The 19,658-nt window shown below is 51.7% G+C and overlaps 8 protein-coding genes across 8 annotated transcripts; 6 read left to right on the top strand and 2 right to left on the bottom strand.

Moving 5' to 3' along the window:
• Positions 1 to 43: 43 nt before the first annotated feature.
• Positions 44 to 1,940, bottom strand: HMPREF1120_02251 (Ca2+:H+ antiporter; the record flags this gene model as incomplete). Its single annotated transcript, XM_009156287.1, has 2 exons — positions 44 to 1,881; positions 1,937 to 1,940. 2 exons carry the CDS (start codon positions 1,938 to 1,940, stop codon positions 44 to 46), a joined length of 1,842 nt encoding a protein of 613 aa, XP_009154535.1.
• Positions 1,941 to 3,843: 1,903 nt separating this feature from the next.
• On the top strand, positions 3,844 to 5,739 carry HMPREF1120_02250 (cell cycle protein MesJ; the record flags this gene model as incomplete). The annotated part of the gene is made up of 3 exons (XM_009156286.1): positions 3,844 to 3,943; positions 3,988 to 4,161; positions 4,208 to 5,739. 3 exons carry the CDS (start codon positions 3,844 to 3,846, stop codon positions 5,737 to 5,739), a joined length of 1,806 nt encoding a protein of 601 aa, XP_009154534.1.
• Positions 5,740 to 6,160: 421 nt separating this feature from the next.
• On the top strand, positions 6,161 to 7,309 carry HMPREF1120_02249 (uncharacterized protein; the record flags this gene model as incomplete). The annotated part of the gene is made up of 2 exons (XM_009156285.1): positions 6,161 to 6,547; positions 6,596 to 7,309. The coding sequence occupies 2 exons, from the start codon at positions 6,161 to 6,163 to the stop codon at positions 7,307 to 7,309; spliced, it is 1,101 nt and encodes a 366-aa protein (XP_009154533.1).
• A 281-nt stretch (positions 7,310 to 7,590) lies between these two features.
• HMPREF1120_02248 (uncharacterized protein) lies at positions 7,591 to 10,247 on the top strand. The gene has a single exon (XM_009156284.1). The coding sequence runs from the start codon at positions 7,754 to 7,756 to the stop codon at positions 9,827 to 9,829; it is 2,076 nt and encodes a 691-aa protein (XP_009154532.1). The 5' UTR covers positions 7,591 to 7,753; the 3' UTR covers positions 9,830 to 10,247.
• Positions 10,248 to 10,416: 169 nt separating this feature from the next.
• Positions 10,417 to 11,527, bottom strand: HMPREF1120_02247 (glutathione S-transferase; the record flags this gene model as incomplete). Its single annotated transcript, XM_009156283.1, has 3 exons — positions 10,417 to 10,659; positions 10,780 to 11,127; positions 11,330 to 11,527. The coding sequence occupies 3 exons, from the start codon at positions 11,525 to 11,527 to the stop codon at positions 10,417 to 10,419; spliced, it is 789 nt and encodes a 262-aa protein (XP_009154531.1).
• Positions 11,528 to 12,275: 748 nt separating this feature from the next.
• On the top strand, positions 12,276 to 13,458 carry HMPREF1120_02246 (uncharacterized protein). The gene has a single exon (XM_009156282.1). It carries the CDS (start codon positions 12,368 to 12,370, stop codon positions 13,388 to 13,390), a length of 1,023 nt encoding a protein of 340 aa, XP_009154530.1. The 5' UTR covers positions 12,276 to 12,367; the 3' UTR covers positions 13,391 to 13,458.
• A 1,667-nt stretch (positions 13,459 to 15,125) lies between these two features.
• Positions 15,126 to 16,112, top strand: HMPREF1120_02245 (MC family mitochondrial carrier protein; the record flags this gene model as incomplete). Its single annotated transcript, XM_009156281.1, has 1 exon — positions 15,126 to 16,112. The coding sequence occupies one exon, from the start codon at positions 15,126 to 15,128 to the stop codon at positions 16,110 to 16,112; it is 987 nt and encodes a 328-aa protein (XP_009154529.1).
• Positions 16,113 to 17,347: 1,235 nt separating this feature from the next.
• Positions 17,348 to 19,012, top strand: HMPREF1120_02244 (uncharacterized protein; the record flags this gene model as incomplete). The annotated part of the gene is made up of 1 exon (XM_009156280.1): positions 17,348 to 19,012. The coding sequence occupies one exon, from the start codon at positions 17,348 to 17,350 to the stop codon at positions 19,010 to 19,012; it is 1,665 nt and encodes a 554-aa protein (XP_009154528.1).
• Between the last annotated feature and the right edge of the window lie 646 nt (positions 19,013 to 19,658).

The raw sequence follows: 19,658 nt of genomic DNA, 5'->3' as shown, positions 1-19,658 counted from the left end.
TTGTCGTTTCTTTGCACCTTCAAAAAAGAGGCCCGGTTCGGTTTTATGCACCAGGGCAGTCGCTCAAACCTGGAGCAGTCGGGTAGAACCAAGCAGCCACTGCAATGATGATGTACAAGATCATCAATAAGACGCCTTCCAGCCAATGAGACTTGCCATCCTGAATGAGATAGTTGACGAGCAAAACGGCGACGAACAAGACCGCAATCTGGAATCCATCGAAGAACAATGTCATGTCGTCTTTACCGATGATCCAGCCAAGAACCACGACCAGAGGCAAGACGAGAAGGGCAATCTGCATGCTGGATCCTACGGCCACGCCGATCGCCAGGTCCATTTTGTCCTTGACCGCCACTGTGACGGCCGTTGCGTGCTCCGCGGCATTGCCAACGATGGGCAATAAAATGAGACCGACAAAGTTCTTGGAAATGCCGCCACCGCAGGTGATGGAGTCGATCGAGTCAACCAGATACTCGGCATTCAATGCTACTAGAACCGTGGATATGGCCAAGGTCAGAAGGGCAACCATAATGGAGAGCTGAGGCTCCTCTGGCCCTTCATCAACTGGCTCGGGAGAGGCCGCTTCTCGTTCTTCGGGGGTCTGCCGACGAAATCTTTCCGGCAGAACGGCATTCTTGAACCTTGCACCAACATCCCGAGTCTCGTTCTTCTCGCTTGGTTTGTTATACATCTTGGCGTGACTCTTGAGTTGAAAGAAAAGGTAGCAGGCGTAGACGACCAGGAGAAGTATGGCTGTTCCTCTGCTCAAATCGGCCACGCCCGGCTTTGGATTTTCGGTGCTGTTGTTGCTGGAACCCGTTCTGGCCCACTGCTCGAAGGCAGTTGGAATAATCAGACTGCTCACAGCCAGGAAAAGCAGACTAGACGCTGTCTGCGCAACAGTCATATTGAAGGCCTGCTCGATGCGGTTGATGCCACCAAAGAAGAAGCACATGCCCATGACCAGCAACAGGTTGGACAGCATACTGCCAATGAGAGATGTTTGGACGATTAGAACTTGGTCTTTTGCCAGGGCAATGATCGAGACAATCAACTCAACGGCGTTACCAAAGGATGCATTGAGTAAGCCACCAATAACTTCCCCCGTTCGAAGCGCGATTTCTTCGGTCGCATAGCTCAACATAGCTGCCAGAGGAATGATGGCGATAAAGTTGATGACGAAAACAGCCACTTTATTGACTCCAGCGTAGTATACAGCGATACCGACAGGAGAGAAGATGAGAAGGACGTTGATCCATGAATTGAATAGCGTGGCGTGGAGCTGACTCCAAGCAGTAAATTTGGTCTTGTTCTTGCCATTGTTGTCGTCCAGGTCCTCAGTTTTCTTGCCAAAGAGCTTGCCCAGCCCATGTTTCTCCGGCTTCTCGCCGTTGGCCCGATTCCGAACAGGATTGCTATCATGTGAGTTGACGTGCGTGCCATTCGTGAAAGTTTCACTACTCTTGCCATCTTCGACCTTCTTCTCTTGCGGAGAATCTTCTTGGATGGCTGAAACGGGACTGTTAGACCGCGGGATTTTGAGGGCATCTCCTGGTGGGTACGATCTTGTGCCTGACCGAACATTTGGGTCTGTCACCGCATGCCGTGGCGAAGTGTGTGCATCTGTCTCACGGTTTCGTTCGGCCGTTGACGATGTATAATCGTACGGGTGATCCGTGACAGTTTGCTGTAGAGGAGAACCACCACCTTCGCCCGCGCTTGTTCTCGGTCCGGGTCCGTGGCCATTTTCGATTGCGCTCACCGTGTTGGCTCGAGGATTGGGAGGCCTCCATTTCGCAAAAGGGTTGAGTTTGCTGGAACGTGAGCCCTCGTTTCGGTCGTCATACCAGGCGGCATACTTCGCCTGCCGGCGGTATTTGTCTGTTGTCGATATGTTAGCCTACTGGCATATTTTCAAAATGGGAGGGCGACGTACGCATATTATGAAGGTTCTTCTGGGAGATGGCAGGGAGCAGAGTTTCCCAGTGGTGGAAGTTTGGCTGCGCAAGTAAACAATCAAGGGGCGGTGGCAGATGAGGACCAGGTCAAAGAAAGAACTCAAAGGAGGTCGCGTCTATTTAGACGAGGAAGGTTCAGGATGCAAACAGGACTGGCGGTCTGCAGTGACTGTGGCGCATGCAGGGAATTAAAACCCCAAACTTGAAGTTGGAGCGGTGGCAGGCGTCTGAAGGCTGGGAGTTTGGATAGGAGTATGATTTGTGAGTGAAGGGAGAATCCTGTTGTTGATATTCCGGGACGGGTGCAGACTCCGTTGAGCAGGGGCACCAACAATCCGCGCTGTTTCACTATTACTACGATTGCGTATGATGACATTGGGATCTCGCTTCCAATTAAGTTCAAGCTTACCTACAACGTACTATCCGGGCGGAGAATTTCCAACTCTGGGGCCCCCGGGCCCTTGTCACCGACACAGCCCCAGCAGTAGTACATAGTACCTAGGTATTGCACTGCAGCCGCCGTAGGCACTTACAGCACTGTACCACATTGTAGTAGGGAATCGGGCGCCACAAGCCAATATCGACGCATACGTGGCTGAACACGTGTTGATTGGGCTGAGAATACCTACTACATCATATGCCGGACTGCCAGTGGTACCAGGTATACACTGGTAGAACCCAACCTGGGTAGTGGCATGGTGGCTCCCACAGCTTGATCTCCAAAGCTACAAACCTGCAAGCTATTAATCCTTCCAGTAGCAGGTGCAGTCCAATGCTTCGGTAGTTGCGATTAGCAGTGGGAATACTATTTGGACAGTTGCTTAGGCACTCTTCGGCACTCTTAGGCACTCTTAGATGGTCTTGGCCAGGCTTGAGTGTGTCTGCTCCCCTGCTGCGACGTCAGAGATAAATCTTGGTTTTGAGCTTGAATCGACACAAGTGGGCAGCAATCGGTGAGAAACCCTCACAACTTCAAGTTCAACAGACATCTCTGCCAAGAGATATGAGCGCATCAGTGTTACAATAATATTGGACTCCCAGCGCCACTGCGCAGCTTGACATCACGCTGCCGCAATCGAATCGGACAGGTGGTGACCCATGGCGTGCAATATACTACAGTTGTAATACTGTGTACAATGTACATCCTTACACTTCCCTCCTGGGATATTGGCACATACTGCCCACATTACATATAGGTAGTTCTAAGCTGTGTCACCCTCATCCTGCAGGAGCAGTCCCTGGACTCTAACCTCCCGGGCCGTCGGTGGCTCTGGACCAATGGCATTTTTCAGCCACCTCCAGCCATACTGTGTAGGTAGACTGTCTGTGGTCGGACCCCGAAACTCTTATAAGCAAGCAGCCTCATGAACCCATGAGCGCTTCGACCTTACCTCTTGTGCTTTCGACCAACGGCATCATCTTTCCTTCCTGACCAGCATCCAGGTGCGTACGGGAACCAGGTATCTTCCACACTGCAGCACATGTGTTCCAGCTGCGCAGCAATCATGTCGCATGACTAAGCGCCAAGGTCCAGCTGTGCAGGGTTACTGGGCCCGAAGTCTTTTGCTGGCCAGCCCAGTACCACCACATCTAGACCCCTGCAACGCAATTCCGTGATGCTATGCCGGGGATCAACCATGACACACGGTGCATTGTAAGCCCAGATCATGTACCTCCAGAAGCCTGCCTTCGAATCTTTCCCATTTGGTCATTAAGTCTGCTACAAAGATTAGCGGAAGAAGAATCCGGCTTTTTTATTATCATGCAAAAACTGGCAGCGAGCTGACCTGCGATTGAGAATCATTCAGGCATGGCTGAGACCCCTGCTGGATTCAGCTCTCTTGGTTCGGAGGCAGCATTGTTCTTGCTGGTACAGTAGTCAAACATGAGTACAGCTGTAACAGCCGAGAGCCTCGTGCCTATAGTGTCACGGATCTGGCGCAATAAGCTGTCGAATGAAGCGCGCCTCAAATCAAGCCGGATAGGTAGGCAGGCAAATTCTTCTGCGTCCTGTGCTCACCTCATCCAGGTGTCTGTGTCAGCGGCGGGCCTGACTCTATGGCTTTGGCTTACCTGCTTAGACGTGTTCCTGAGATCGACCCATCTTTGCGAATCAAGCCGCTTGCTTTTATTGTGAACCATAATGCTAGAGCGGAAAGTCGCAAAGAGGCTGATTTTGTCTCTCGCTACCTGGAGAAACTTGGTAAGCTTCATTCATATTAATCCTGCTGTCAGAGCTGATGTTCAAGACATTGAAAGTCTCGTCCTGGATATTGACTGGGGCAATGGCGTTGACCCTGCAACTTTGCCTGATTTCGAAATGCAGGCTCGACAAGCACGCTATCGACTAGTTGCGACAGCAGCCTTGCAGAGAAATATTCGCGACCTCTTTTTAGGTCACCACCAAGACGATCAAGTCGAGACTATACTGATGAGGCTGATTAGGAACCCGAGCACTTCCTTCTTGGGATTACAAGGCATGGCAGAGGAAAGTGCGATACCATGTTGCGAGGACATCCGAGGCGCACATGAAGTGGAACAATACGAGCCTCTTCCAGACTGGCTTTTTCATATCAACGGCACCGTCTCCAATGTATCGGAGAGCAAAAGGGGCATCAATTTCGCGAAGCAAGTGACGGTGTCCCACAAGGGGGGCCTTCGGATGCATCGCCCACTGCTACAGTTTCCTAAAAGCCGACTCATTCAGACCTGCAAGGACAACGGGGTTATTTACCAGAAAGACAAGACTAACGATGACCCCACCCTAACACTACGAAATGCGGTACGTGACTTAAGGAAGGATCGCCATGGTTCGAACAACGAACAACATCTCCCTAGAGCACTGCAGGCGCACTCTATCTTACAGCTCTGTGAGCATGCCCGTAAATCCACCTCGTCATTGATGGCGCGAGGAACAGAAGTTCTCAGAATGATCAAGATTGACATCTTCGACCTCCGGTGCGGTTCAATGACAATGACTGTTCCAAAGAATTTCGTCGCTGCTTGCGAGACCGATTTAGCCGCTGGTGCAAACGCTTTGGCGCGGCTGACAAGCGCAATCAGCTACCAGTCGAGGGACGATGTCCCGACGCTTGTGCCAAAAGAGCGAGTCTTGGAATTTTTGGAAGCTTGTCGGTCTCCGAGGTCGCGCTCTCTTACTATACAGAAGGTGCTCCTTGAGAAGCCGGACAATGACACAGTAAACTCGGAGGATAATCAAGTCAGATGGAAGCTGTCGCGGCCGCCCATGCGTTCCTCCGAGGTGAAGTCTGCTGAGCAGCACTTTCGTCCAAAAGTGGACGGGTTCTCTGGAGAAGAGACAACTGGCACATCGCAAATGGATCTGGACACAGTTGGAGGCGTATGGTCGGATTGGATTCTGTGGGACCATCGATACTGGATGCGCGTAAGGGTTCCAGATACCACAAGCGTTCCCGAGGTCCATGTTCGCCCGTACCGACAATCCGATGCACCGTACGTGTTCAGTGCTTTGAACAAAGAAGACTCGATCATGTTACGAAAAATCCTGGCAGAGGCTGGTCCTGGGAAGTTGAGATACACGCTGCCAGTGCTCACATACCAAAACAGATTGTTGTTGTTTCCTACCTTGAACGTGCTGGTCCCAGACTTGTCAACCCGAGATCCCGGGACAGTCTCAATACAATGTCCACTGCTAGACTGGGAGATCTGCTACAAAGTCCTAGACCAGCCTTTCATTGTTGAACAAGCGAGGGCCATCCGGTGGAGGAATGCAGTGGTTAGGCGAGACGGAGACACCTAATACTTCTGGAGTTTTCCTGCTGCTTGTGAGGGAAAATTCACAGTTACTGGCGCTCTGGACGCCATACTCGGTCTCGTACACCGTCAATAAACTTCAAACAGTCGAGGATCAGCATACGGCTAGCCCTAGTTAGCGCGACCGGCTCTTATTATTGTCGGAACGAGGACATCTGATTTTGATGTTCCCGAGAGTCGCCCGAGACTCTTTCCATTCGGACCCAATCGAGAGGCTGTTGTTTGTGTCGAGACAATTTCATTCCCCGCATCGAGTGGTTCGGGCCATTCGTCATGCGAGGAGGAAACGTGGAGATGCAGGGGCCCGCCTCGGTCAATGGCCGGGGAATTGGCATATAAAGTCAACCTGGTTGCCGGTATCCCGGGCCTTCATATGTCTAATCATACGACAACACAGAAAGAACAATATGTCTACAGAGGCTATCCCGGAGGCCCTGACTGCGCCGACACAAGCGTTCCAGAACTCTCCTCCCTTTCCGGATGATGTCCCGACAGCTCCCCTCCTCCGTCTGTCGTTGGCCAAACTGATCGACCGCGACCCTGAAGAGGTCAACCGGTTCGCCAGGGCTTGTGAAGATCTTGGCTTCTTCTACCTCGACCTGTCCGGTCCAGGAGACTCGTTATTGGCCGATGCAGATCATTTGTTTGGGGTAGGCGCCGAATTGTTTGAGCTGCCCCTTGAGGAGAAGAAGAAGTACGACTTCATGCACAAGAACTCTTACTTCGGGTACAAAGGCCTGGGCGCCAATGTTGCCGATAGAGAAGGCAACTTGGACCGAAATGAATTCTACAATGTAAGCTTGTCGTTGGTGCCATGAAATGTTGCTGATGACAGACAACAGGTTTCGAAGGACGACATCATGGGAATTTCCGACCCATGGCCGGCCCCAGAAGTGCTTAATTCCCAGCGTCCATTGCTGAAGTCCTTCATTAGTTCGGCACATGGAATCGTCGATCTAGTGCTCGAGTTGCTCAATGACCACCTGAAACTCCCACCAAACACACTCCAAGATATGCATCGCTTGGAAGGTCACTCTGGCGATCAAGTTCGATTTATCAAAGCACCTCCGCAGCCAATGAATGATCGCAAAACTGCCCTCGGCGAACACACCGACTTCGGAAGTGTCACAGTCCTGTTCAACCGTCTGGGTGGCTTGCAAGTGTTGCCTCCAGGACGCGATGCGCAATGGTGCTATGTCAAGCCACTGCCGAACCATGCGATTATCAACCTGGGAGATGCGATGGTCAAATTTACCAATGGGCTTTTGAGGTCAAACATCCATCGCGTCGTGGCGCCACCAGGGAAACAAGCGGACTACACGAGATACTCCCTTGTATACTTCAACCGGCCCGAAGACGATGTGATGCTGAAGAGACTCAAGGGAAGCGACAAGATCCCTCCTTTGGCGGAGGATGAAGTTGAGGAAGAGATCAACAGTAAGGATTGGATCATCAGACGAGCGCTGGGCCATCGTATTGCCCTCTATGGCAAAGATGCATACGATTATGACAGAATCAAGGGAACGGAGGAAAAAAGCCAACGCGCTTATCTGTAGCTCACTGGGACTGAAAGCCTTTGGCCTGTAATTCAATACTCCTTGCAAAATAAGGCATCGAACTTCATCTTTTCCGATCTGGCAGATGTGCTCGTGACGCGCTCGTGACTCGATACTCACAATAGTATAGTAGAAAGCGTGTCTGCTGTCTGACAGCTGATTTCCCCACAAATTGCTGCACAAATGGCCGTTGCTTCGGTTTGTCAGACACCATCCAATTATGGTATAGCGCCTGCACCCACCAGTGGACAATTTTCACAGAACATTTTTGCCAGACCCCAGAATAATCGCTCTGTGTTCAATTTGCGCAGGCTGGCACCCTCGTTACCTGGTATTAATTGAAGCTGTTAATAGATTGTTGAGACTGTTATCTGCCATCTGCATAGGATCTGCCGGCTCTCGCTTCTCTCTTCATGACCTGTTGTACCATTTGCCTCCCCGGCCATGCTAGCCCTGCCACATCGTCGGCCTGCCTTGCCGGCAACCATCAGCAGGCCTTCTCTTCCTTCAAAAACTGTTAGACCTCAGGTGGTACAACGGAGATCGACCCTCAAGCGTTCCATTGACGAGACCGGATTCATGGATGCCCCTTCCAGTCCTTCCAAGCGATCGAGAGTGACCTTCGACTCAGATGTGGAAATCGTGTCGGCCGATGATGACGAAGAATTGGATCCCCTTGTCGTCAAGGAACAAGTGCGCAGAGCCATTGAACGACATCGGCTCAAGGACGATGAAGGATACGAACGGATCAAAGGTTACTTCACAACCTCGCACGAGAAGCCTAATGCTCCTTCAACGAAAGCGTTGAGAATACACCTGCAAGCCGTTTTGGCAAATGTTACCGCCCTCACAAAAGACTGCAGCGGACTAGTCAATTCGATCTTATACAGCGAATGGGTTGGAAGAGATGAGGCGTACTATGCGCTCTTCGTCCGGTTCCTCAACAATCTAGCCGCTGCACAGCGGGGGTATCAGCATAAGATTATGTCGGTCTTGGTGGAATTGCTTGGGCCTCAAAAGACGAGAAGGATAGCTGGGTCATCTCCAGTCAGACAACGGACCATACATCGGAGAGCATTGCAGGCCATTCAGCACATCACCGTCAACGTTCCGTCCTCCCCTGCGGCGCTTGCCGATCGAGTCTCATCTCGTCTGGAATTCGACTTCCAGAAATCTGAAGAGCGCATGACTTACATCCGAAACTTCATGGAGATGATCAACTATGTCCCTGAACTCACCTCCGAGATCCTAAACTGCGTTCTCAGGGAGCTCATCAAGCTCGATGTATCCGTGCAAGTCGACCTGGACGAAGAGGAGGATGACGCTGAGGACGACATCCTAAACCATATGTCATCTTCTCAAACCTTAGTCCCGTCCCAGGATATGTTCAAGGGTGATCTGGACGATGAAGACAACGACGACATGAGCACTACCGATGAATCTGACATTGATGAAGATGAAGATGTCGACCCGGCCACAGCTCGTCGACAAAAACTCAAGGATGACATCAAGCAAGTCGACATGATTATGGACATTCTTTTCCAATATTACGCCAAGTTGACCACGTCGGGACCGCTTCAAGATCGGGATACTGCCGTCGAGCAACTTATCTCGCAATTCCACACTCACATCCTCCCGACCTACCGCGCCCGTCATCCTCAGTTCCTGGTGTTCCATTTTGCCCAATCGGATCCCATCATCGTCGACCGCTTCGTCACTTCTTGTGTTGCCGTGCTCGTGGACAAGAGACAGCCTCATCTTCTCCGCCACAGTGCAGCAGCCTACTTCTCAGGCTTCGTTGGTCGTGGTGCGCATGTGTCTCCACAAGTCGTCCAAGACTGTCTCAATCTGTTGTGTGACCACCTGACCATTCTACGCAAATCCTACGAGCCAGGCTGTCGTGGACCCGACATTAAGCGATATGGTGACTTCTATGCGGCGTTCCAAGCAATCCTCTACATATTCTGCTTTCGTTGGAGGGACATTGCATCAGCGAGTTCCGACGACGACTCCGATTTTGACGTGGACGAGGACGAGGTTGAGACCTATCACTTCTCCGAGACTTTGCGCGAGGCCCTCCGAGCGGCCATCTATTCGCCCCTCAACCCTCTGCGTGTCTGCACACCAGTGATTGTCGACCAGTTTGCAAAGCTTACGCACGCTTTGCAGCTCTTTTACGTTTATCCGAAGCTGGAGGAAAACAGACACGTACGTGTGACGAGCCATTGGCGGAGCATTTCAGATCTGGACATCAGTAACCCGGACCGGGACTTGAGTTGGGTCGGTGACAATGGCATGCTGGAGGGTTATTTCCCTTACGATCCTTACCATTTGCCCCTCAGCAAGCACTGGATCGAAGGAGACTATGTCGAGTGGAAAGGCATACCGGGAGACGAAGCGGACGATACCGATTCCGAAGAAGACGCTGACATGGATTTTGGCGGCATGGAGGACGAGGAGGAGAATCATGAAAGCCGTGGCAACCTTGCGGGTGCCGACGACGAATCTGACGACGAATGAGTTGCGTTAGCAAAATCGCTTTCCTTTTTGCTGGTTCATCTCGGTGTTCTGGGTCTGAATACAATCGTTTCATGGGGTGCATTAGCACAAGGTATGGATTGCTGGTTGGAAGACCTTTCTTTTCCTTTTTTTCTTCTTTCCAGCATGTGCGTACGAGCGAGGCTGGAATGGAGGGAAAAATAAAAAGTTTGCATACCTGCTAAATGGCGGAGGACATCTAGAATGAAGCTGGAGAAAGATGCAGTGCTGCTGGATATAATATGGCGGACTCGGACTGGACTTGTTTCGGAGATGCACTATCCAATAGACATTATTCTAGATTGACGCTTTTCAAGTTCATACTCGCAATGAGATGGTGATTGATTGACTTATTTTTCTGACTGGTTGATTCACGCCCTGAATGACATGCACAGTAAAGCACAGCAGACAAGGGTCAAGTCAAAAGTAAAGGTGTCACCTCTGACTTTCAAGTTTAGGATGGAGGCACAACATGGCCGCAGTTCCAATATCAGTTGTGGAATAGGAATACTAGATAGTCATCTCAGTAAACAAGGTTGTACTGTATGTACTACTACTAGTAGAGTAAGCTACTTCTTCGCTTCTTCCGCTTCCGCCGCAGCAGCAAGCTTCGCAATCCTCGCCTTCGTCCTCTCAACGACGGTCCGTTCATCCCAGATATCCGTGACGCTAGGCTGCTGAACGACTTGACGGGCCCAGGCCGTGAACTTGGGAGTCTGCTCGGCCAACAGGGTGTTGAGGTGTGGGCTGAGGAGGTTATGTTCCGGTTTGGAGAAGGATAGTAGACGGATGAGAAATGAGGCGGTTTGGACCTAGATAGAACACGATGGAGGAGATGTTAGAAACCCCAGAACAGCGATCCATCCTCCTCCACCTCCCGCTCGCAGACGTTACGTCCTGCGGCCTTTGGTGGTTCTTTGAAGTCAACTCACCTCAGCCAAAGTCAAACGGTTCGAACCGCCGAAAAAAGGACTGCTGCTAGAAATGTCCCACGTGAACAGCGGTTCGAGCTCCTTGGCCACAGCTGCCACAATGTCTCGGGCAGCGGTGTCGGCGTCTTTGTCCTCGGCGCGCTGAATCTGAGCGGCAAAGATTTTCGGGAGGACTTTGGAGATGAAGGCATCGACGAAAAAGGCGACGCGCGCACGGACCAGCGCGTTTGATGGCGATGTTGTCGGTGGGAGTAACTGGGCGGGATGGGCGTCGGCCAGGAATTGAGTGACGATGGCGGACTCGGTGATGATGTGGTTGTTGTATTTGATGCTGGGGACAAGACCGCGCTGTGGAGCAGAGAGGGATCAGAGGTTCAATGTCATTATTGATGACCATACGAAGGGGAGCCCAAGGAAGAGCTATCAATCCCAAGCTGCTTTGAGAAAATGACATGTCATGGTTCGGAATAGCCCCAAGGACCAATCCTCAAATCAATGTAGTATCATGTCACACCACAACCAGGTACTAAACAACGAACAACAAACATACCGGGTTGATTTCCAAATACCATGGCTCACGAGGCTTGTCCAAGTCAATAATCACTTCCTTGTATGGAAGACCCAACTCTTTCAAGGCTATGTGAGCCCGATGTGCCCATGGGCATTGGTGGTTGGTATATAGAATGATCTCTGGTTTGGAGTCACCACCACCATTAGTGGAGGTGCCGTCAGCGCCGTTCGAGGACATTGTGGAAACAACCAAGTATGGGGATAGCCGCTTGTATCAGAGTCCAACAAGGATAAGGCAATGCTGCAACTGAGCGGTGGTCAGAGGGATGATACAGTACTCTTGGGTCAAGGCAAAGTCTCATTCAACTTTCCACAATGGAGGTGACGCCGGTTGCAACTATAAGATACATTGTTCAAGCTGGCAGTCCAGCCATGCTTTTTGAGTACTTATACAGAAGCCGGCGGCACCTCACGGGCTTTCGTCCAAGGATTGTGCTATCACCACAAAGTATTGCGATAGTCGATTTGTCATCCAGGACTGACTCCCGAGCCCCTCCCTTGCGAGCTGCATTGCCGGAAGATGGGATAGGTGGCTCCCGTGAATGGACAGAACAAAGCTGGTCGTTGCCGTCTGGTGGCAGGGGTAGCCGTCTGAGACAACATTGCATGCTCTGAGTATGTAGCGCGTCTGCCCCAGTATATACTCGAGGTCAGTTGTGAGAGTTTGCAAGTTAGATGCGATTAAATTCCAGGCTCAAGATGAAGCCCACCAAAGTCCTAATCGAGTTTAGTAGCGACGCCCATCAAAAGCGGCAACCAATGTAGCGGGGCCCTTGTCATCTAAAAATGGAAGCGGTGAAAATGTGGAAACGGTTTCTGCCACGACATTGTGCAAAATAATCGCTGTCTGCGAGAGAAACCTGATGCACGATTCTACAGTAATAGCGAATGCATTGTACACACAATCAGCCCTACGCTTCAATCACTCTCACGACAGCCTTGAGCCCGCCGGCTCCTCTGACACCCTGAACTAAACCTACCGCACCGATACACACTCTTTCGGGGTTAAACCGCCGAAATGAGGGCGAAACGCAGCAAAAAGTATCGCAAGATCATGTCTCAATATCAGATGACATTTTCTTTCCGAGAACCATATCAAGTCCTGCTGGACTCGAATTTCCTCAAAGCCTGCCATCATTTCCACATGCCTTTACAGAAATATCTCGAGAACACGCTTCATGGAGAATGCCGATTATTCGTGACGAAATGCACATTGGCTAAAATCATGGGGGACTGGGAAAAGCAGAAGCAGAAAGAGGAGAAGAGTAAAGAAAAGGAACAAGGCAGTGGCGGCGTCAGACGACCCAGGGGCCCCGGTAGGCCTGAATTTTTACCCCCGCCGACCGAAGTCCCGCTACGACATTGCAAACACAAGAACGATGAAGGCGAGGAATTGGGAGTAGTCAGCGAAGGGCGGTGTCTACTGGACCTGCTGGCAGGTCAGCCGCATGGAAACGAGTTGGCCAAAAACAAGCAACATTATATCCTGGCCACGGCCGATGCGGACGACAGAGATCGAAAATCCAAAGGGTACCTCGATGTGCGGGAGCGCGCGCGCATGATCCCTGGGGTGCCGATTGTCTATGTTAAGCGCAGTGTCATGATTCTTGAAGAGCTGAGCGGGGCTAGCGAGAGTGTCCGGCGGAAGGGCGAGAGGGAGAAACTTGCACAAGGTCTCTTGAGCGTGGGGGACAGAAAGAGGAAGAGAGCCGACAGTGAGGAGGGCAGCAGTGATGATGAGGATTCAGAGATTGGAGGACAATCCAGTGGGCCAAGGATTCGTGGACTGAAAAAGGCCAAAGGTCCGAACCCACTAAGTGTTAAGAAGAAAAAGGTCAAACAACCCACTACTTCTCAGTCGGGAGAGAATGGCGGAGACACCAAAAACCAAGGGCAAGATGGCCAACAATCACAGTCAAAGCGGAAGCGGAAGAGGAGACACGCCGGGGCAAAGCAGCAGTCCGCCACGGCGGATGATGCAGGAAGGCCGTCGAACAGTCACGCTTCGACGTCTGCCCCGGCCTCAGAAGCAGTGGGATAGTCCTATAATGACCAGTCTGTGCTCCGGCAACCGAACACCAACACCATAGCACCCAAAAAGATACCCAGTGTGTAAAAGAATTGAGATTATTGTCTGCGTTCACACATTTCTTTGAGTCATCACTGATGCTTGGGTTCGAGGTCCAGTTCCCGCATCAATCAAGCTTTTGCCAGAAACGCCCTGCCATATACAAACAATCCGGTCGCAGCCAGGACACTCAAGCCCGCGGGCAGAGGTTTGCCCGTCTTGATCGCGCGGGGAATGCTGCTGCCAGCGAGGATGACCGAAGCGAGCAGAGCGAGCTCAACGCCCCAGGATTGACGATTGGCAATGCGATAACCGCCCAGTCCGTACTATATATGGCAAGAAGTAAATTGTTAGCCGGACCATACTGTAGGTAACTGCGTCGGGCGGATGTAGATGTCCAAGGAGGGACTCGGAGGGAGTAAGGTAGGTATAACGTACAAGCGCGCCCACTGTCAAACCTGCGGCGATACTGGGTACTGAGCCCGTTCGCACGTAGCCGGTCACTCCTCCGATGGAGGTGAGTGCAGAGAGGATGTATGCTGGTGTTTCGGAAGCCTTGGATCAATGTCGTCAGTTGGGAAGTCCGGTATTCTTGAGGTTTGTTGTGAGTCTTACCATGTTCGAGGTATTGGCGGAATTGCAGTGATAATCTATCAGAGACGGCGAGAAGCAAGTATAGCGCAGACGACTTGCGGAGGGTGTGAAGGTGCCGTGAACGGACTGCGATGATGCCACTAATTAGGTTGCTTATAAAGTACTACAACTGTAGCGTCCGATGGTGCTAGTACGAGGCTGGACTCGGACTGCGGAGATCGGTGGATACACTCCAAATTCACCTTTATTGTTGCCAGTCACGATGTGTTTTGCAATAAATGATCCGAGTCATGGCTCACTCCGGCATCGACGCGGAGCGAGGAGCGCAATCCTAAAAGTGTTGCTGATACTACCTTACTAGTACCTGTGTCGATTCCATCCGACGAAAGCCTAACAGCAGTAGATGAGTCAGTAAGGTACAGTGAGTGCCAGTCGTTCAAGTTGCGCGTTCTCGACTTCGGCGTTCAACAACGAAAGTATATAAACCAGGCTTTGCGCAAACCATCCCTCGGTGTTCTTCTACTACTGATAGTCGCAACTGGCTAGTATCAGAGAAGTCGTAACTACCTATGGACTATGATGAGAAACGTGTCAAAGTCGAACTATAAAAACCCCTGTAACAAGGAGGTTCTGTCGTCGATTTGTGTTTCTCTATCGCTCAGAAGAGAAAATCACACGGCATGCTGAGTCCGAGGGGGTATTACATACTGTCACTGAGGAGAGTTGCTTTCCATTGCAACCAAGGGCATCATTGGCTAACAAGCCGAAATCCATTATTGTTCCTGTAAATTTGTAGATAGGCGGCCATGATAGAACTCGGCCGCGGTCGGCGCGGCTTCTACCAAAATGACTTCATCACGAAGCTGCGCGCGACATTTTTCATATTTGGAACCAGTCCCCGAACATTGGATGCGCACGCCCTTCTTCTACCCTCTGCTTACACGCTTCCTACCTGCTCCATGCCTTTGCCAGTCTTCCGCTCCGGGAGAGCTATATGCCATTGGAGATGACAATGCGCCTCTCAAGGCTGCTATCACTTTCTTATCAAACCTCCATTCCGTCTGTATTGTAGACTTTCTGTCCGAGTCTTCCGCAACGTCCGCACGACCGGACCATGTCCCATGGCGCCAGCAACAGCGTCCATAAATCCCGAAAGGCCCATCCCACCTTCCACTTCTTCGCGGGCTTGACCTCTGGCGTTGCCAGCGCTGTGCTGCTGCAGCCGGCCGATTTGCTGAAAACACGAGTGCAGCAGTCTCGGTCCTCGTCCCTGCGTCAAGTGCTACGAAACATCCTCTCCGGTCCTCATCCCATCACCGGGTTATGGCGAGGGACACTTCCGTCCGCGCTTCGGACGGGATTCGGGTCCGCGTTGTATTTCACATCCCTGAGCTCCTTCCGGCAGATCCTGGCGAATAGCAGCGCCGCCGCGACATCAGCTTCAGAAGGAGCAAGACTGCCTGCAACACGAAACACGAGCAGCTCCGTATTGCCCAAGCTGTCCAACACGCAGAACCTGCTCACTGGGGCGACGGCGCGCGTCTTTGCGGGCTTCATTCTCATGCCAGTGACGGTGATCAAGGTTCGCTACGAATCGGACTTGTATGCCTACAAATCGATCGCCTCGGCTGCGCGCTCGATCTACGCCCAGGAAGGGATTAAAGGCTTTTTTTCGGGCTTTGGCGCGACTGCAGTCCGGGACGCGCCATATGCCGGCCTTTACGTCCTTTTCTACGAGGTCTGCAAGAAAGACTTGAACAAATTACTCTACGGGACCGCGGATCATGCGTCGTCCGCGACCTCGGCTACCATTAATGCCTCGAGTGGTGTTCTGGCGGCGGGCCTGGCCACGACGTTGACGAACCCCTTTGATGCGGTCAAGACGAGGCTCCAACTCATGCCGCAGAAGTACGGAAATATGCTGAAAGCAATCAGATTGATGATAAAAGAGGACGGTTTCAAGAGTTTCTTTGACGGCTTGGGGCTCAGAATCGGGAGAAAGGCTGTGAGTTCAGCACTGGCCTGGACGGTATACGAAGACTTGATCGGACGGGCAGAACGGTTCGTGGCACGAAGTGAGGAAAAGAAGGCTGTGGTGTGATAAGACCTCTGATATTGAGTTGAATGGGTTACGAACGAAAGCCCAGATTATCGAGGAAGCTAACCGACAGGGGGCTGTCTGAACACATTTGTCACCGCAGCAGTTCACTCTACAAACAGCCTAATGGATATACTTCTTTGCCATCACAACGGACATCGAGAAGCCATGGAGATACACCTAGCCCCACGGCGTCTTTCTATATCGGGCGAACACCACGATTTCAAGCAAAGAGGAAGTCAGGAATTGAAACCTTGCGGCGGCATCCTGAAAATCTCGGGATGTTATGGCTCTCTTTACATTTTCCACTCACCCAAAAATTCACCCAAACAAGGCTGAGTTGTTGGAATGATCATACCGTATCTCATACCAGCGAGCCACCCTCCACTCAGGCGTTGAGTCTGACGGATTGACAGAGCTTTCGACTACTGTCTACCCCTCATGTACCACTACTCGTCCGTTTGCACAATCATGTTCAATATTGATAGGGGATATTATGGATATATAGCACCCATAATCATGTACCAGTACAGCCATATCCATGGTCCAGAGGTGCGTGCTGTTCTGGTTGGGCACTGTGGAATCCATATTCCTTCAGTGACTTACTGGGAGCAAACTGGACAATCCACGCATTCCAATATCTGAACAGCCTCGTCGGCTTTTTCCACCCCAAAAGATGATACGGTCACCTGACGATCGGCTTGGAACCCAGAAGGTTATGCAGATTGCTTCAGATCAGGAGGCCAGCAGCGACATTGAAGTTTGTAGTCATGCTCATGCTTGTACGGAGCAGACTGCTAATAAATCTGATCAGTCAATATGCTCCTACTAGGGACTGTAATAAGTAAGGGGTAGCCGAAGGAGAAAATGGGCCGGGAATGCACGGCGGCTAAACCTGAAGCCGGGGGACTTTTGGAAGTCTTGAGCTACGATAACGGGGACAAAATAACGATATCAAGACCTTATCGGTGACCGCAGCCGCAGCCGCATCCGCACCCGTCCCGACATCATACCATCCCCATGCCAGTGGGCAGCACTGTCAAGGCATCATTACTAACCACCAACAACCAGTGACTACTCCCAGTAGTAGTACCTGACTCTAATGAGACTTCTACCTCCTCGTACTACTACCGCCTTTGTCAGAGCATCCGCGTCCATTGTCGGTCGAATCTGGTCCCTCACCCTGCCGTTCCATCAGGCACAGCGTCTCTCATTATGAGAGCGCTCTGTTTCCTTCCATGCTCACCCACGTGGCCCGATCCTCCAGGCATGCTATAGTGGTAGCGGGAGCAGCAGTAACACGACAAACAGCCCTCCTCCGTCCGGCCATCGTCAGCTTTTTGCGAATTGGAGGCCTCGATCTCAGCACGGGACACAGACGATGTAGACTGTCTTCGTCATGTGCAAGCGCCGCAGGGGCGAAGGGGATGGTGGTGGTGGCATTGTCGACACCGAAAGGGACACATTTCTCACACCGCATCCATAGTCCTCACCGCCACCACTATCAGCAGCTAGGTTCAAGGTGGTCCTCACCATCTTCTCTACAATATACTCGGACACTCAGTGTGTCAACCCCGCTTCACCGCCGATACCTCATCTCGGAAGGGCGCACGACGACGCCCGAGTCCTCAGGCGAAGTCGAAGATGAACACGAACCTGCCTCTCTACGATCGTGTCCATTCTACCTCGAGACAGGGTACTCGATTTTTGCGAAACGAGCATCCCGACCGTTTCCTCCGCCATTTGTGTCATTGCCATCCGGCTCATTTTCCGACCCATTGACCACCCACAACGTCTCGCGGGGCCGGCGACCGTACGTTAACGGCCAGCCAGTGCGAGGAATCACCAACGGCGACGACGCCATCATCATCGCAGACAAGAATTTCATCGCTGTCAATGACGGCGTGGGCGCCTGGGCCCTGAAAGACAGAGGCCACGCGGCATTGTGGTCACGACTAATTGCGCACTTTTGGGCTCTCGAGGTGGAAAAATCATTCGAAAAAGGAGGCGACGTTGCTCTAGAAGATCTCAATCCCATCCAGAACCTGCAGGACGCATACAGTCAGACCAAGGCGGCGTTGAAGGGTGGGTTGTTGAAGGAAGATGGACAAGAGGCGAGGCAACAGAATAACAATAACGACGAGAAACAAAGTGACGGTGATGCCAACAAAAGCACCACTGTCCACCAGTCTTCTTCCTCGTCCTCATCTTCCAACAAATCTGACAAATCTGACAAAAAGTCAGCCAAAGACAAGGAGTCAGATGCCAACGACATTCTAGGCACCACGACGGCCTCGTCGGCTCTACTGCACTACCGGCGCGGCAGCAGCAGCGGTGGTGGCAGTAATGCGAGTGATGCGCAGCAACGAGATTCAAAACCAATACCCGTGATCCTAGCCACAACCCTCGGCGACTGTAAAGTACTCGTCGTCCGCCCCTCGACCAACAAAGTCCTCTACCACTCCAAAGAGCAATGGCACTGGTTCGACTGTCCACGCCAACTGGGCACAAACTCACCCGACACCCCCTTGAAAAACGCAGTCACCGACACCGTCGACATTGAAGTCGGCGACGTGGTTCTTGTGCTCAGCGACGGCGTCACCGATAACCTGTGGGAACATGAAATCTGTCAAAATGTCACCACTAGTGTCTCCAAATGGATCGAAGGCGAAGACCAGGAGGCCGTAAAGGATGGACCCGTCTATGTCGCTCGTTCCCTTATGAATGCCGCTCGTGAGATTGCCCAGGATCCGAATGCCGAGTCGCCGTATATGGAACGTGCGTTTGATGAAGGTATTGCTGCCGAGGGGGGCAAGTTGGATGATATCTCGGTTGTTGTTGGCGTTTGTCGCCAGAAGGAGGGAAATGGAAATGGAAATTCGGCAAAACTTGATAAGAGCTAGGAGTTAATGAGTCTGATTGATATCTTCAAGTGCTGGAACTGTATTGCATGGCTTCGCCATGGCTACCTAAGGGAGTTCTGAGTGAGTACGTGAGTGTGAGAATGGTTCAGTAGTGAGTTGAACAAAGTTGAAGTTCAGTCGCGCTGTACATCTTATGTGTTCTCGTGTCCAAGCTCTCCGTTTGTACTGTAGTGTATCTACCTAGGTATTGTCTTTGCTGTCGAGGCACAGGAAAGAGAGAAAACAGATGTGATTCGCGGGCATTGTGATGTACTAGCAATCAAATGCCATCCAGACCTGCCCAAATCCCCGTTGTACTAGCTTGATGAATATTTTGGGCAAACATCGGATTCACGGCAACTAGGTTGTGATATCTAGGTAGGTAGGAACAGTATCTCAATTGCTGGCCTACTGCAGCCAAACACTCCCTCTCACTGAATCAAACAGTCCACCGCTCGCCCGCCTCCCCTCAGCAAGCCGTGTAGCTAGATGCTCTGTGCCTCAGCACCTGTGGTAAGTGTCCTGTCACGCTCGATCGGCCTTCAGGATCTGTGTGGGCTGAACCTGCAGAACCGAGTCAACCTGCCTGGCCTTCCGAGGTAAGGACTGACACTGAGAAGACACTAGCAGGGTTGAGGGCGATGTT

Source organism: Exophiala dermatitidis, assembly GCF_000230625.1.
Source record: "Exophiala dermatitidis NIH/UT8656 unplaced genomic scaffold supercont1.2, whole genome shotgun sequence".
Classification (NCBI taxonomy): Eukaryota; Fungi; Ascomycota; class Eurotiomycetes; order Chaetothyriales; family Herpotrichiellaceae; genus Exophiala; species Exophiala dermatitidis.
Note: the sequence above shows the minus strand (reverse complement) of the source record. Positions and strands in the feature narration are given on the sequence as shown.